Source organism: Ovis canadensis, chromosome 3, assembly GCF_042477335.2.
Source record: "Ovis canadensis isolate MfBH-ARS-UI-01 breed Bighorn chromosome 3, ARS-UI_OviCan_v2, whole genome shotgun sequence".
Classification (NCBI taxonomy): domain Eukaryota; kingdom Metazoa; phylum Chordata; class Mammalia; order Artiodactyla; family Bovidae; genus Ovis; species Ovis canadensis.
Window position 1 is genome coordinate 168,934,976 of NC_091247.1, and position 14,594 is coordinate 168,949,569.

The 14,594-nt window shown below is 44.7% G+C and overlaps 2 protein-coding genes across 8 annotated transcripts in view; one reads left to right on the forward strand and one right to left on the reverse strand.

Annotated features, from left to right (window-relative positions):
* The window catches only part of CS (citrate synthase), a 22,921-nt gene extending 13,527 nt beyond the window's left edge, over positions 1–9,394 (forward strand). For all 3 annotated transcript variants that reach the window (XM_069584968.1, XM_069584970.1, XM_069584969.1), the window contains exons 6-11: positions 408–596; positions 5,705–5,904; positions 6,748–6,877; positions 6,990–7,091; positions 7,292–7,501; positions 7,813–9,394. In XM_069584968.1, coding sequence (XP_069441069.1) covers positions 408–596; positions 5,705–5,904; positions 6,748–6,877; positions 6,990–7,091; positions 7,292–7,501; positions 7,813–7,983 — 1,002 coding nt within the window. In that variant the 3' untranslated portion in view covers positions 7,984–9,394. The remainder of the gene's footprint in view (positions 1–407; positions 597–5,704; positions 5,905–6,747; positions 6,878–6,989; positions 7,092–7,291; positions 7,502–7,812) is intronic.
* COQ10A (coenzyme Q10A) lies at positions 1,714–13,561 on the reverse strand. 5 transcript variants are annotated; one of them, XM_069584976.1, is made up of 6 exons: positions 13,191–13,541; positions 12,490–12,636; positions 11,521–11,713; positions 11,193–11,294; positions 3,237–3,288; positions 1,714–2,097 (listed from the first exon to the last, which is right to left on the reverse strand). In XM_069584976.1, the coding sequence occupies exons 1-6, from the start codon at positions 13,310–13,312 to the stop codon at positions 2,033–2,035; spliced, it is 681 nt and encodes a 226-aa protein (XP_069441077.1). In that variant the 5' UTR covers positions 13,313–13,541; the 3' UTR covers positions 1,714–2,032. The 5 variants fall into 5 exon arrangements, with proteins under 5 accessions (XP_069441077.1, XP_069441078.1, XP_069441076.1 ...); XM_069584977.1 differs by having other exon boundaries at positions 1,714–3,096; XM_069584975.1 differs by having other exon boundaries at positions 1,714–3,288.
* Between the last annotated feature and the right edge of the window lie 1,033 nt (positions 13,562–14,594).

The window sequence follows — 14,594 nt, forward strand, 5'->3', positions numbered from 1 at the left end:
TTTATTTTGGTCACACCAGGCAGCTTGTAAGATCTTTGTTACCATTTTGCAAGTTACTCAGAGCCAGAGATTCAACCCAGGCTCCTAGCAGTGAGAGTGCTGAGTCCTAACCACTGGGCCACCAGGGAATACTCATTCTCTTTTTCTCTCATTTTTCTCAATTTTGGCTGTGCTGTGCCGTGCCGTGCCATGTGCAGGCTTTCTCTAGTTGTGGCACACAGGCTCTAGAGCACGTGAGCTTCTCTGTTCTCCAGCTGCAGCATGTGGGCTTTGTTGCCCGGTAACATGTCCCCTGCATTGGAAGGCAAATTCTTAACCACTGGACCACCAGGGAAGTCCCCTGTTGTCTTTTTATTTGTCTTTTTTTCCCTTGTCTAGTGTTCTGAGCGATGTCTTCCTTTTCACAGGTATCTTGGCTCTCACAGGAGTGGGCAAAAAGGGCAGCTCTGCCTTCCCACGTGGTCACCATGCTGGACAACTTTCCCACTAATCTACACCCCATGTCTCAGCTCAGTGCAGCTGTTACAGCTCTCAACAGTGAAAGTACCTTTGCCCGAGCATATTCAGAGGGTGTCAACCGAACCAAGTACTGGGAGGTAGGAAACTTTGCTGTGATGATTGATGTTTGATAGAGATTCAAAGGACCTGAGTGTGAAGAAAGAAAAAGGAATGAAGAATCCTTAGGAAAATTATTACTACCCTGAGTTATGCCACAGATTTCGTTTAACAAAATTTTATTGTAGGCTTGCTTTTTATGGGTCATTGGAATTACAAAGATAAATGAAGAATACTTTCTATCACCAAGATTATTGATTTTAGTAAGGGTTATATACACGTAAAAAAAGAATCACAGTTTAGTAATTTTGCTATAATAGAGGTATGTACACAGCACTGTAGGAATATTGAAAAAGGTGTGACTTAATTGCAGGGTCCCTGAGGAAGGTTTCGCAGAGTAGACATACCCTGGCCCCAAAAGATCCTTTCTCCTCCTCTTCAAATGAGAACCTTTTTAAGTTGGAAGAATGGCACCTAAGGCAATTCTGAAATCTAGGAAGGACCAATTGCAGTCAGCCACAGTTTGGGCTAAGCCATCCAGGTAACTGTCAGGAGTGGAAGGGTAGTTAGTATCCTGGAATGAGGATGCAAAAAGCAAATGAGCTTTATTCTCTGAAAACACTGTGACTTTCACAGTTTGAACTCTGTTGTGAAAGTATGGGAAGATTGTTGGGCCTTGTCCTAGTGTGTAGGACACACTTCCTGCCCTCCTCTTTCCAATACCTCACAAATACTGTGTAAAGTACAGTTTATCTGGCTAGGTCTACAGAAGGACATTTCTTTTTGTTTGTTTGTTTCTTATTTAGAGACAGGTAGAATAGGAATGGAAAAGTCCCTTTTGGCAAAGCAGATGCAATTAAATGATTTTTGACCAGAAGGCCCCTAAAGAGTTCACTGTGAGTTCATACTATTCATAGAATAGTATGGCCCACTTGTCTGATGAAATCTCCTTGGGGTTTTGGCAAATCCCACTCCATTTGATTGGTCAGTGTTTACTCAGTACCAGCTGTGTATACAGAATTGAGTGCTGTTGAGGGAAAGAGGGAGAGAAGGTTTACAATTGACACTAGTCTGGTTGGCTTTGAGGAGAAAGGTATAGGAATGATGCAGACTAAACATCTCCACAAGGGTTTATTTATGAAGTCACAAATCAGCAGATTCAGAAGGCTGTATAACCTGAATTTATTGCTTTTCATTTTCTTTTTAAAATGCTGTTTCAAGTCATTGTTATCTGTGTGGGTCACCATAACAGAAAAGGTTAAATCAAGCCCAGGATTTCTCTTAAAACTTGTTTGTTAGAAACTGACCACTCAGGAGTGCCTGTTACTACTTATGATCTTATGATGCTGTTGCCTTGACGATTGTAGAGTTCTTCATGCTAAGATATTTACCAGGTATCCTTCCAGGCTGCGTTGCTTCACACTGTCCTTTACTGAATCAGGAAGATGAATGTTCTCTGCTTGCTCTTGCCTCCGATTCAGTGTACAGGTATTGGTTGGTTGTTCTGCCACCTCTTGGGAGATGTCATTTGAGGGTGGCTGTCTTGAGGTAAAGATTGTATTTCAGGACTTTATCAACCTGGAGACTATTTATAAGCATTACGGATAAATCCGTCAGCCTCAGGGTGTGTGTCTAATAAAAGTTCATACTGAACAAAAGTTAGCTCGAGTAATTGCTCTAGTGGAACTTGGTGCCGTTTTGCTGCCACGTCTTGTATCTCTCTCAAAGGTCACTGAAGCACTGTTTCAATTTAGTTCTCTCGCTTAATTTAACCATTCTGCTTAAGTAGAGTTACATGACAGCATTCACCTGGTTATTTCTGTTTAAAAGTTTATGTTAAAGAGTACATGTGATCTAAGTCTCTTCTAGAATTATCACTTCATGCTGTTTTACATATATCTCAAGAGGATGATCTGCCTACAGCTTTCCTTCCATAGCAGTTTACATGACTTTAGGTCTTTTTGTAATGGACTTAACTTCACTTGTGACTAGGAGATTACTCTGCACAAGCTGTTTAACTGTGAGGTAGCCTTAAGATACTGTTGGATTGGGTAAAATTTGCAAAGTAGCTGACAGATCAGGTCTTTCTAGTAAGGCCTATGAACAGTATGTGTAGGGTTTGAAGCTGTTTATAGTAAAGTCATCATTCCAACACCTAACAAACAGCTCTTGAAAGCATCAGCTTGAATGCTTATACTCATCTGATTTAATCATCAGAACAACCCCATGGGGTAGACCTTACTGTTTATTCTCATTTTACTGAATGGCAAGGTTGAAGATGAGAGAAATAAAGTAGCATGCCCAGGGTCATGCAGCTAGTAGCTGGTGGAGACCAGGTTGAGAATTGAGTTTGCAAATGGCAACCCACTCCAGTACTCTTGCCTGGAGATTCCCAGGGATGGGGGAGCCTGGTGGGCTGCCGTCTGTGGGGTTGCACAGAGTTGGACACGGCTGAAGTGACTTAGCAGTAGCAGCAGCAGGGTCTCTTCACCATTAGTACTGACTCTTCGTTTTCTGTGTCTTCTTAATAATGATTGATAGCTATTAGTAATACAACATTGTAAATCAGCTATACTCCAATAAAATTTTTTTAAAAATGATTGCTTGCTAAATACTTGGCCAGAATTTCTCTAGCCCTAGAGATGCTGGGTCACAGTGATGATTGTGGCCAGTTGTGTTACCTTTATTCCAGGCAGTTGTGGTGGTGGCATGTTTTGTCCTTTTTTTTTTTTTCTGAGGGTTTAAAGATGAAGAATGAGTTAGTACCAGTAGCTAAGTAGCACCTCAGTCTTATTTATTAGCTTATTAAAGAAGAAATAAGGAGTTCTCTGTCAGTGTGTTTATCTATTGAATCTCTTGACAGTACAGCTTTCCCACTACAAAAAGCAGGGTAAAGATCCCACACTGTCAGACCTGGTCTGATACTAGCTGCTTCATAAACTTCATCCTCAGTGGTAGAGGTTGAAACAATCTTTTTGTAGTTTCTTTATGAATCGGTCATTCATACTTCACAAATAATTGTGAAAATTAGTACATAGTCCACAGATGCCAGTTGGCCTAGCTCAGGATCTTGTTGTTCTTGGCATTCTGCTAATCAGTCCAGGTCCCTTAGAGCTACATATCCTTGATGCTTACTTCTGGAAAACATCTACTTCCTTGGGGGATTTAAATCTGCAAGGAGGTGTGGTTAATAGTATGATTATCATGTAAGTAATCTCCTGAGAACTTGTGTTAGCTAAGTACTTCTTGCTTCAAGTAGCTTTTTAATTTTGGCAGTGTTCTCATTGAATCTTGGTGGCACTGACAAAATTCAATGCTGAGTACTTGAGTAATAGATGATTTCACATAGATTATCTCATTTAAGATACTTATTATAGAGTTTGTTCTTTGTTCCAGCAGAACTAACAGCGCATGACTTCTTACAGGAAGATTTAGCCAGTTAGCTTGATAGGACAGCACTATATAATATCATTCAACAAGTATTTCCTCCATGGTTCCTATGTACTGTGGCTGAAAGTAGAAATTTCTTTTTTTTTCCTTTGGCTGCAGGAACTGAAGCCAACCAGGAACTGAACCCAGGCCTCGGCAGTGAAAACACCGAGTCCTAACCACCAGACCACCAAGGAATTCCTGAATTTTTTTGTTACTAACAGAAAAAATAGGAATTCCCTAGCAATCCAGTGGTTAGGACTCTGCTTCCATTGCAGAGGACGCAGGTTCAGTCCTTGGTCAGTCAGCTAAGATCCCATAAAGCTGTGCAGCATGGCCAAAAAAAACCCTAATAAGTTCCTCCCTAGAGGAACTTAAAATCCCTATGAGAAGATAAAATTGAGACATAAAAGTTGAGCAAACCATTAACATCACAAAAAAACCAGATGTTATATGTTTCTCTTAATAAATGAACATAGCACTATTTATCAAAAAGTCTTGCTAAAAAAAAAGAAAACAAATTGAACCTGAATCTGCTCAAGCCTCTATCTCTGTATCAGTTTGTCAGAAATAAAATGGACAGAGGGACATGTTAAATGACATCACAGGTATATAACCAGCAAAATATAAACTAAGGGAAATTCTGCAGAACAAATGAGGCTGATTTTCCACAAGTAAATTGCAAAGTTAAAAAAGGACAGCATAAGAGGGAACTTAAATTGATTAAAAACTACTTCAGAGACATCAGACAATTGTAATGTGGGCTATTTTTCAGTAAAACAAACAAATGAGGGGGAGCTTTAATCAATGAATGAGGTGTAGAGGGATTTCAATACTGATTAGTTAATGATATTTAAGATTTGTTAAATTTTTTTTCAGTGGGATAATGGTTTTGTGATTTTGATTATGAAGGATCTTTATCTTTTAGAGATACGTGCCTAAATATTTACATGTTATACATGAGATATCTGGATTCAGTCAATAATTTGGGAGATGAGAGGGGAAAGTAAGGGTATAGATGAAATGAGCATGGCCATGAGTTAATAATTTAAGCTAGATGATGCTTATTAGCTGAGTGGGTAACTTTGTGCCCCAATTTTTACAAATGAGGGATATGTTACCTTACAGGACTATTGTAAGAAAAGAAAAAACTGAAAATAATCTATTTAGCACAGTACCTGTTATATTTATAAGTGCTTTAAAAATGGAAGCCTTTGTTAATAACTAATGATTGAATGTCACTGTTTGACCCTTAGCATATATGGTGAATTTTCTTTAAAAGATGGAACATAGAATTATTAAATAACCTAATGTCTTAGCATATTCTTTGAGTGCAAAGTCATATAGTGGAAAAGATCATGTTTAAACATGTAAGCGTTTGAAATCTGACTTTGGCGTTGACTGAATGCTCTGAGGTTCAGTTCCCTTTTCTGTAAAATGAAGGTCATTATATATTTTGTAGAATGGAGAAAAATTGGGAATTTTATTTTAATATACACGGGATACCATGTGTAACTCCCGTGAAGCAGTGCCGGGGTCATAACAGTTACTCAGTTACATGGTCATGCTGTTACTCCATATCTAACCACCCAGCATATAATCCAAATATCCGTATCAATCCAAGAGCCCAATCCATGGAGAAGAGACACCATCCCTGCCTAACTCTTCTTTGTTGATAATTCCTCTTCTTTTTTCTCCATTTTCCTTTTCTCACCATCAGTTGATTTATGAAGACTGTATGGATCTGATCGCAAAGCTTCCTTGTGTTGCAGCAAAGATCTACCGGAATCTGTACCGAGAGGGCAGCAGTATTGGGGCCATTGACCCTAAGCTGGACTGGTCCCACAATTTCACCAACATGTTAGGCTATACTGATGCTCAGTTCACGGAGCTCATGCGCTTGTACCTCACCATCCACAGGTGAGGGAGACCCAGCCACCAGATTGCTGGATTGGTGGTTAATATCAAGAGAAACTCCTTGGGACTTCCCTGGAAGTCCAGTGGTTAAGACTCCACACGTCCACTGCAGAGGGTGTGGGTTCAATCCCTGGTCAGGGAATTGAGATCCTGCATGCCGCACAGTGCACCAAGAGAAAAAAAAAGGAAAAGCTCCTGAACATTCTCATCTTTTGGGAACAGGTGGTAGGCAGCAAGGAGACAGAAACACAGAATATGGAATGATACAAAGCATGAAAGGGGTCTGGTAAAGGCACAAGAGGTCTAGTGAGATTACTATAACCACACTAAGAATAAGCTAGTGCTTCTAGCTTGGAGAAGGAAATGGCAATCCACTCCAGTACTACTGCCTGGAAAATCCCATGGACAGAGGAGCCTGGTAGGCTACAGTCCATGGGCTCGCAATGAGTCGGACACGACTAAGCGACTTACTTCACTTTCTTTCACTTTTCTAGCTAGGAAAAGTTACTAGCTGTTCACTTTAGATGAGCCCTTTGGCTTCCCAGGAGCTCCCTCTTCTGGCCATTGCTGTTAAAGCTTCAGTGAAAGTCAGGGAGCATGGCACACAGGCTGGGCATCATTAACCAGTAACCTTTCCAGCTCTGTGGATTAGTGAACAAAGGCTGATAATAACATTGGGACATCTCTTACAAGAGCTTATGTATAAATGACTGGCTCTAGGCTGGTGTGAACCCATAGCTAGGCAAGTATTTGATAGTAAGAGAACAGCAAGGTCCCTGTTAGCATAGTCTGCCCCTTTTTTCTCCTTTCTCTGGGCCTTGATTCTCCTTTCTTACTTCCCCACAGTGACCATGAAGGTGGCAACGTAAGTGCCCACACCAGCCACTTGGTGGGCAGTGCCCTTTCAGACCCCTATTTGTCCTTTGCAGCAGCCATGAATGGGCTGGCAGGGCCCCTGCATGGACTGGCGAATCAGGTAAGACTCTTCTTCTGCTACATGGTTTTCTCACTGACATGCTTTTGTTTCTGATCCTGGCATTCTCTCCTGGCGGATACATTGACATTTATTCTCTAACCCTTCCCCATAGGAAGTGCTTGTTTGGCTGACACAACTTCAGAAGGAAGTTGGCAAGGATGTGTCAGATGAGAAGTTACGAGACTACATCTGGAACACACTCAACTCAGGACGGGTGAGCAGAGATACTCAGCAACTAAGGAAGACACTAAGACTAAAGTTCAATAAATTGAAAGAATGAAGGAGAAAACAATGAGATAACTCCCTAAATTAGAGGAGATTTCTTTTCCATTTGTCTGCCCTGAAGAATTTAGAAAAGGCAAAAATTTCTGCCTGAGAATACAACTGGTTTTCCCCCGACCCCATCCTTTGCAGGTCGTCCCGGGCTATGGCCATGCAGTACTAAGGAAGACTGATCCACGATACACCTGTCAACGAGAGTTTGCTCTGAAACACCTGCCTCAGGACCCCATGTTTAAGCTGGTTGCTCAGCTGTACAAGATTGTGCCCAATATCCTCCTAGAGCAGGGCAAGGCAAAGAATCCGTGGCCCAATGTAGATGCTCACAGCGGGGTGCTGCTCCAGGTGAGTCCTCCCTTCCCTGCTTTCCTCTAATTTATACCATCCCCTACTGTTCTCTGCCATGCACAAAATCAACTCCCTAGTCAGAGCCAGGACTCTCCCACCTCCTTCCTTAACCCTGTGGATAAAGTTGCCTGTGGTGTAGAAAGTGTGGGCTGGAGGGAAGGGATGATGATTTGCTTTCAGAATCCAGTTGCTATACTTTTCCCAGTCATTTCTATTTAAGGCTAACTGGGTTAAGGCTTTTAATCACCCTGGACTTGTACATGCAGCTACCTGTGGGCCTTTAATACTTTTTCTCTTTTACCTTACAGTACTACGGCATGACGGAGATGAATTACTACACAGTCCTGTTTGGGGTATCACGGGCACTAGGTGTATTAGCACAGCTCATTTGGAGCCGAGCCCTAGGCTTCCCCCTAGAGAGACCCAAGTCCATGAGCACAGACGGTCTGATGAAGTTTGTGGACTCTAAGTCAGGGTGAAACGAAGACGGGGAGGAAACTATCCACCAGAGAGTGAGGGATCCTTAAAAAAAAAGTATACTTTTGTTTCGGGGCTTTTAAAGACTTAAGATTAAATTGTATCTGAGGCACTGATCATAAGTTTGAGGTTAAAATATAAATTAAGATTTTTAAAAGAAGAAAAGCAACCCCTTCTCCCCTGACCAGCCCCTTCCCCTGCCTGGTGTGAGTTGCCGTCAGCTGTAGGATGACTGGGACTAACGCATGTAGCGTGGGCTAGGTTTGCCCTCACCCCCATCTTCAGAGTGAGAGCCTGGCTCCTCTTCCCCTACGTCAAAGCTGGGTGCAGAGAATTTGCCATCACTTCAGAGCTTTTGGTTTTACTCTGTCCACCCTTTAACAGGCCAGCAAACCAGGACTCTGCCCCTTCTGTTTCCATAGGAATCATGTTGGATTGTCAGCTGTGCTAAGCCCCATTAACCTCTCCCATGCACACAGACACTTCCTAGCAAGATCTATTGGTGATGCTGTGGCCTTTTTGTTGTTGTTGTTAAGCTACCAGATGATCATAAAGGCCATGGTATATCTTGTGACTGGCAACCAATATTTGGTTTTTATTTTTCTTTTTTAAAATTATCCTATTAAAATTAAGATCTAGGAGTGTTCTATTCCCCATTACTTGAATACTCACCTCTTTCCAGATTTTCTATACCTGCTGCACCTCAAGCCAAGGTTGCTGTGGACCTTCCCGTCTTGGTCCTTCCTAGAGACCTCTTTTCAGCAGGTATATACAGCACTGTCTAATATGTGGTCTTTCCTAGTTATTTGGCTTTATCAGTGCTTAATGTGAACTAAGTTTTTACTTCCTTGGAACACAAACCACTACCCTCTGACCTTTTTTTTTCCCCTTTAATATGCTATGGGCTATAGAACAGGGACTTAGGAAAGACCAGCATGATATCTTCATGGCCTGATCCCAGGAGTACTAGTACCTCTTTCTGAACAGGGAAATGATTTTTAAGATTGGACATGGCCTCCTTTGACTATCAGGTGCTGGGGCTGAGGACATTAAAAATAGTAAACCTCCCTCCTCATCCCCTGCCACAAGCCAATATCCCTTTATTTATCAAGGTTCTTATCCTGTCCCTTCTCCAAGAGCTCACAGTACACTGTTTGTTTTAGAAGCCCCATATGCACAGGTTTCAAGTGACTCAGAAGGTTCTACTGCCTTTTTAAGAAAGGATTAAAAATACACTCCTGCTGTGCCCCCTTCCTCCCTTGCAATTCCTGCCTGTGTTTGTGTGGATCCCTAATCCCCAGAACCATGCTGTTGAGATGGATAATACTGTCTGTAAACCCTTGGGTAACTGTCACGATGCAGACTTCAGGTTGTTCTGTATAAAATGCAAAATAAATGTTTTTATTAACAATGCTTGAGCCTATTAAATGAGGCCTGGAAGAGTCTCCATTCTGAGGTAAGGAGTCTGGCTAGCAAGATCCTAGATTTAGTAGGTTATAAGTTATCCTGTGCATCACTTTATCTTTAGGCATGTTTGGCACTCACCCTAATCAGAAGACAGGTTCCCTGTGAGATTTCCAAAGAAGATTGCTGCTGTCTTAATGGTTAGAAGTCCTTGACCTTTAGCCCCCATCCTTCCTAAATTTGTTGTAAAGTAGAACACTCAAGGACTAGAGCCGAGACCTCACAACTGCTTAGGTGACTAATCCAAGGAAGCTGGTCCAGCCCAGTGGGTGAAAGGAAACGATACCAAGGGCAGTTAGGGTAGGACAGCTAGCTGACTCTGGATCTGACCCTCCAGAGGGCTCTGGAGCTTTGTGGAATGCCGATTCTTCTTTGCTGCCTCCCTTACAGATCCCCCAGAATAAGAGGTGGTCTGGAGGGCATCAGTTATATGGGAGGTCTGAGACCAGATTACTCTGTCCTGAGACTCCTGCTGCAACTGACCTTCTGAAAAAGTCTATAAATAGGCAAGGGAGTGGGTACTAGGTCCTGGCTTGTAGAATGTGCTACTATAGTTAGCAGGGACGCTATGTCCAAGAGGCCTTCTTGCACCTTCACTCCCCTAGGGAAGGAAGCCATTACTTCCTTCTGCTCTGCTCTATCTACATTATTCCCCCAAGAAGCAATATAAAAAAGCCAGATTCACACTGTCATAATTAATTTATTGAAATTTTATAAAAACTCAGGCCAAGTAGAAGACAGCCCAGGAGTACAACTGTTCAGTGCTCTTTTGTTCCTTGCCCCTGTGGCACTGATGGCTGAGAAAGTCCCTTGCTCTCCACTAGCCAGGCAGCATGGAAGTGAGGTCATAGGGATTTTAAGCTGGGGCCAGATCTCAGGCATCTCCTGAGGCATTTCAGGCAGGCAAGGTTACTGACCACCCAGTAGCTCTGTGTCAGAAGAAAGAGTTCAATTTCTTCAGTCCTAAGAAAAGCTGCTTTCTTCCCCTGGTCAGACACTAAGGCACCTTGACAAGAGTTCAGAGATGACCGCGCAGCCCCAACTATAATTCAGTGTAAGAAGGTGGCAGGCTTCAGGCATATGGTGCTCTCAGGATAACCCTGACCCTTTCCTAAGCAGGTCTCCTTTCCATGCCTCCTTGCCTTTTCTTTCCCCCAGCATTTCTAGCCAGCTCAGAGCCCAATTTGGGGGGATTTGAGAGGGAGAACAGTAATATGAACATGGACTCTTCTCTCAGATTGGAACAGGAGCCAAATAAATAAGAAAATTGGGTGGGGGGGGGGAGGCGAGGCTAGGGAATAATCCTTTGCCTCAAGCCTGGTGCACCTCATGAAACATCAGTTCACGGGGGACAGCTGTTTCTGGACCAAACTTGGTTGCTGCCCGGCGCTCGAAGGCAGCGACATTCTTTTTGACAACCTCATCAAAAAAGATGGTGGCCAGCTGGGAGTGCAGCAGAGAGCGAAATTCAAAGGAAATCTGGGAATGGGTAAGAGACAGTCAGAAACTCTTCAAAACCATGTTGGATAGTCCCTGACCAAATGCAAGGGTACTCTATTCAGTGCCTTTTCCTCCCCCCGCAACTCCTGTTCCTTAGATCTCAAAAGCCCTAGGACTGAGTACAAAGTACAAGTATGATACAAGCTCACCCCTGTAGAGAGTGTCATTGACTTGGGAAGTAACTGTCATAGTACCTCAGCTCAGCCCCCACAACCCAGTTGTAGCCCTATGTAGCCTCGTGACTCACCGAAAAGTCCACAGTGCAAGTTCGAGGATAGGCAGGAATTCCAGGGCTGAATCGCCAAATGGTCTCTAAGTGGTTGAAGAGCTTGCCATCAGTGCAAACAGCCTAGAACAGGACAGGTAGTTAATATTACAGTGGAATGAGACCTACATCAGGTGTAGGAAGCTATACTAAGGAACTGGAAGCCATTTTCCTTTCTTTCAAATATTAAGGAAATATCTGACACATAGAGATAGAAAAATCATAAGGAAAGCCAAAATAGCCCTTAAATGTAAAAATGCCACAGAACATAACAAAACTTCCTGATCAGTCACTCCCAACCAGGCCTCACCTTGACCATATGAGGTTTGACCATGGAAACGGCAGAAGTGTAACGTTCCACAACAGGTGGAAAGCCAACCTCCAACTGGGCCTTCAAGTGACCTTTGCGGCTGGATACCACCAAAGACTTCTTACACCAGGGCACAAACTCACGATACTCCTGGACATTGGCTACCACCTCGTACATCTCCTGCATTGAGTACCTAGGGGAAGGAGTCACAGAGGCCAAGAAGCTGCCAGTTGGCTCAGGTTCCTCCTTGCCATAGGCACCCTCCCCTCATACCTTTGCCCACCAATCATGTACCTTCAGAAACTAGAGATCCCAAATAAGCCCCCATGAATGATTTTGCAAAAGCAAATGTCCAGATTTCCATGATGTTAATGCATCTTAAGTCTTGCCATTTAGAGAGTGTTTTTGCATTTACTATCTATTTTGATCCTTAAAAGGGTCATGTCCAGAGAACAGGGATGACTGGTGATTCACACAGGGACGCAGATCCCAGCTCTATAACTTTGTGACAAAGTGGCCCTAGGAAAATTATTGTCTCCATTTATCTTCTCTGCAAATCATAAGTAATAATAGTAATTATTTGTTTGTTGAGAGGATCAAATGGGAAAATCTGATAAAACACCTAAACAGCCTAACTACTAGCAATAGTTAAGTGTTCAATAAGTGTTAACTCCTATTTTCTTAGAATACCTAAAGTCAGGTCAGCAAAAAAATAATACCCTATTGTCTTATGTTGTTGTCCAACTCTAGTCACGTTTCACAATGTACCTACACAGCAACCAAGAAGAGGGGAATTAAGGTTGGGAGGCTGCCGGAGGAGGGTAAAGGATCAGTAATACCACTGGGAAGAGTGGGATGGCCAGGGATGAATCTTGCCCACTATGGCTACCCTTACACTCTACCCTGGACATGGTGTTTTGTTTGTCGGGAAAAGGAATGGAGGGATACTGGACAGGAGAGGATGCTCACCCCATGATCCGACGCTCAGAGTAAGCCTTTCGCTTGTTGGTGAAGGGGGCAGCAAAGCCCATGAAGGAACGGCTGGGAGGTAAGCCAGACTCAGTCGCCAAGACCTGGGCAGCCCGGGGCAAGCAGAAGATGCAGGAGATCGGAAATCTAAGGCCAAAAGGAAAGGAGAGATAGTCTCAAGATTCTTTCCTTGTGGTCCTCAATCATTCTCAGGTGCAGAAGAAGAAGGGAGCATCCCAGAAGGAAGGTCGTCCAAACCAGCTTTTCCCCTAGCACCTGCTGTAGCCCGCCAGGCTCCCCGGCCAGGCAGTCACGAGTGCGAAAGGTCGAGGGCGGCTGAGGACAGTGCCGAGGGAGGAGATGGGAAAAAGAGGGGTGCGTGCGAAGCTCCAGTTGCCTTTGACTGGAGGCTACGCTTCTGCTGAAAGCAAGGACTCCCGGGATGCCTCACAGCCCCCGGGGCCTCGCAAGCCGGCGGATGCCAGGGCACCCGCGACGAGGAAGATGTGGTTGGGCACTCACCTCGGGGACTGCCTCGCGAATAATTTGCAAAAGCATTTCTCCAAAGCAACACATTATACCCCAGGGTATGATCACCGCCGCCCTCCCACCGCGCTTGCAGTCAGAGTTGCAACTCTCGGGGTCCTGGGTCCTGGGTGACCCCCTCAGCTCCAGCGCGGACAGCCGCACCTCCCTCTCACCTCATTGGTCCCGGCGGTCGCGGAGGGCCCGGGGGCGGAGCCGGGCGCAACGAGAGGCCGCAGCAGCCCCGGGCCGCTGCGCGCGTCCCGGCAGGGAGTCGCCGCGCGCCCGCCGAGGCCATGCGCGCGACCCTCCCTTGCCCTCTCTGCTCTGATAGCGGCCGCGCCCTCCTCACTCCAGAGGGAGAGCGGAGGATTAGCCGCAGTCGGGCAGGTTCAGGGCCGGCGAGGGCAGGGGCGGCGCGGGGTGGTGGCTGTTCTCGCCCAGCTCCTGCCCGGGCGGCCGGATAGCCTAGAACTGAAGCCGCTATCGCCGCTCCCGCAGCTCCCAGTACCCCCACGTCACGCCGTTGCCATGGCTCGGGACCGGGAGAGGGGGGAAGTAAGGGGACCACGCGGCCTGTCGGGAGATGTAGTTTCACACCTCTGGCGAGAAAGGGCGAGGGCGCTGGAGTGGGTATTTGAGAAGCTGCAGACATGGCCCTGTGGAGCGAGGTCAACAGGCAAACTACTTGCGGGGTCTGATCACGGGCCTGATACATAAACACAGAGGTGGCTTAGTGGCCGTGTCAACAGCAGATACCCTTGGTCTTCTGCACGTCTCTTAGAGCCTGTACTATATTTTGCTTTGTTTATAGTTAGAAGTTCCATTCATCTTTAAAGCCAGCATAGCGCATAGTGCAGTGCTTTGAGACAGAAAATTAATGTTCCAAGATCTGGGCTAAGACTTTGCATCATTTTCTGTTAATAATTACAGAAAGCAGTGGAAGTGAGAAGAACCAGACTTACTTTTATAGTAGAGAACCATCTTTGCCTGGAAAAGTGTGCACTTGATAGAGGTGAGACTTCATGGGCCAGGAAATGTCACTACACTGCTTTCAGTCCTAAACAAGGGTAGAAAAAGTGTCCTTGATAAAAGTGGGGAGAACAGATGAAAAAGAGAGAAATCAACAGTTAGAGACTAGATCTAGGTGGGTGCAAGAACCCTTGCAATTCTCCCTCAGCGGAGTAAAGGAAGGACACTTTAAGAACAGTGGTGTCTGCTACTGCTGCATTTAAAGATGTTTACACTATTACAGTGCAACCCCCTTCTCTGCTTTAGTCTTGAGCGTAAATCTTTAGTCCTGTTCTCCACATTCAGGAAATCTTTATCTGACTAGTGTGGTGTGGTTGGTGCTTCCCAGATGGCGCAGTGGTAAAGAATCCACCTGCTATTGCAGGAGACGGAGGAGACATGGGTCGGGCAGATCGCCTGGAGAAGGAAAATGGCAACCCACGCCAGTATTTTTGCTTGGAAAATTCCATGGACAGAGGAGCCTGGTGGGCTACAATTCGTGGGGTCACAAAGAGTCGGACATGACTGAGCGACTGAGCACATACCATACGGTCCTGGGGTTGAGGTGG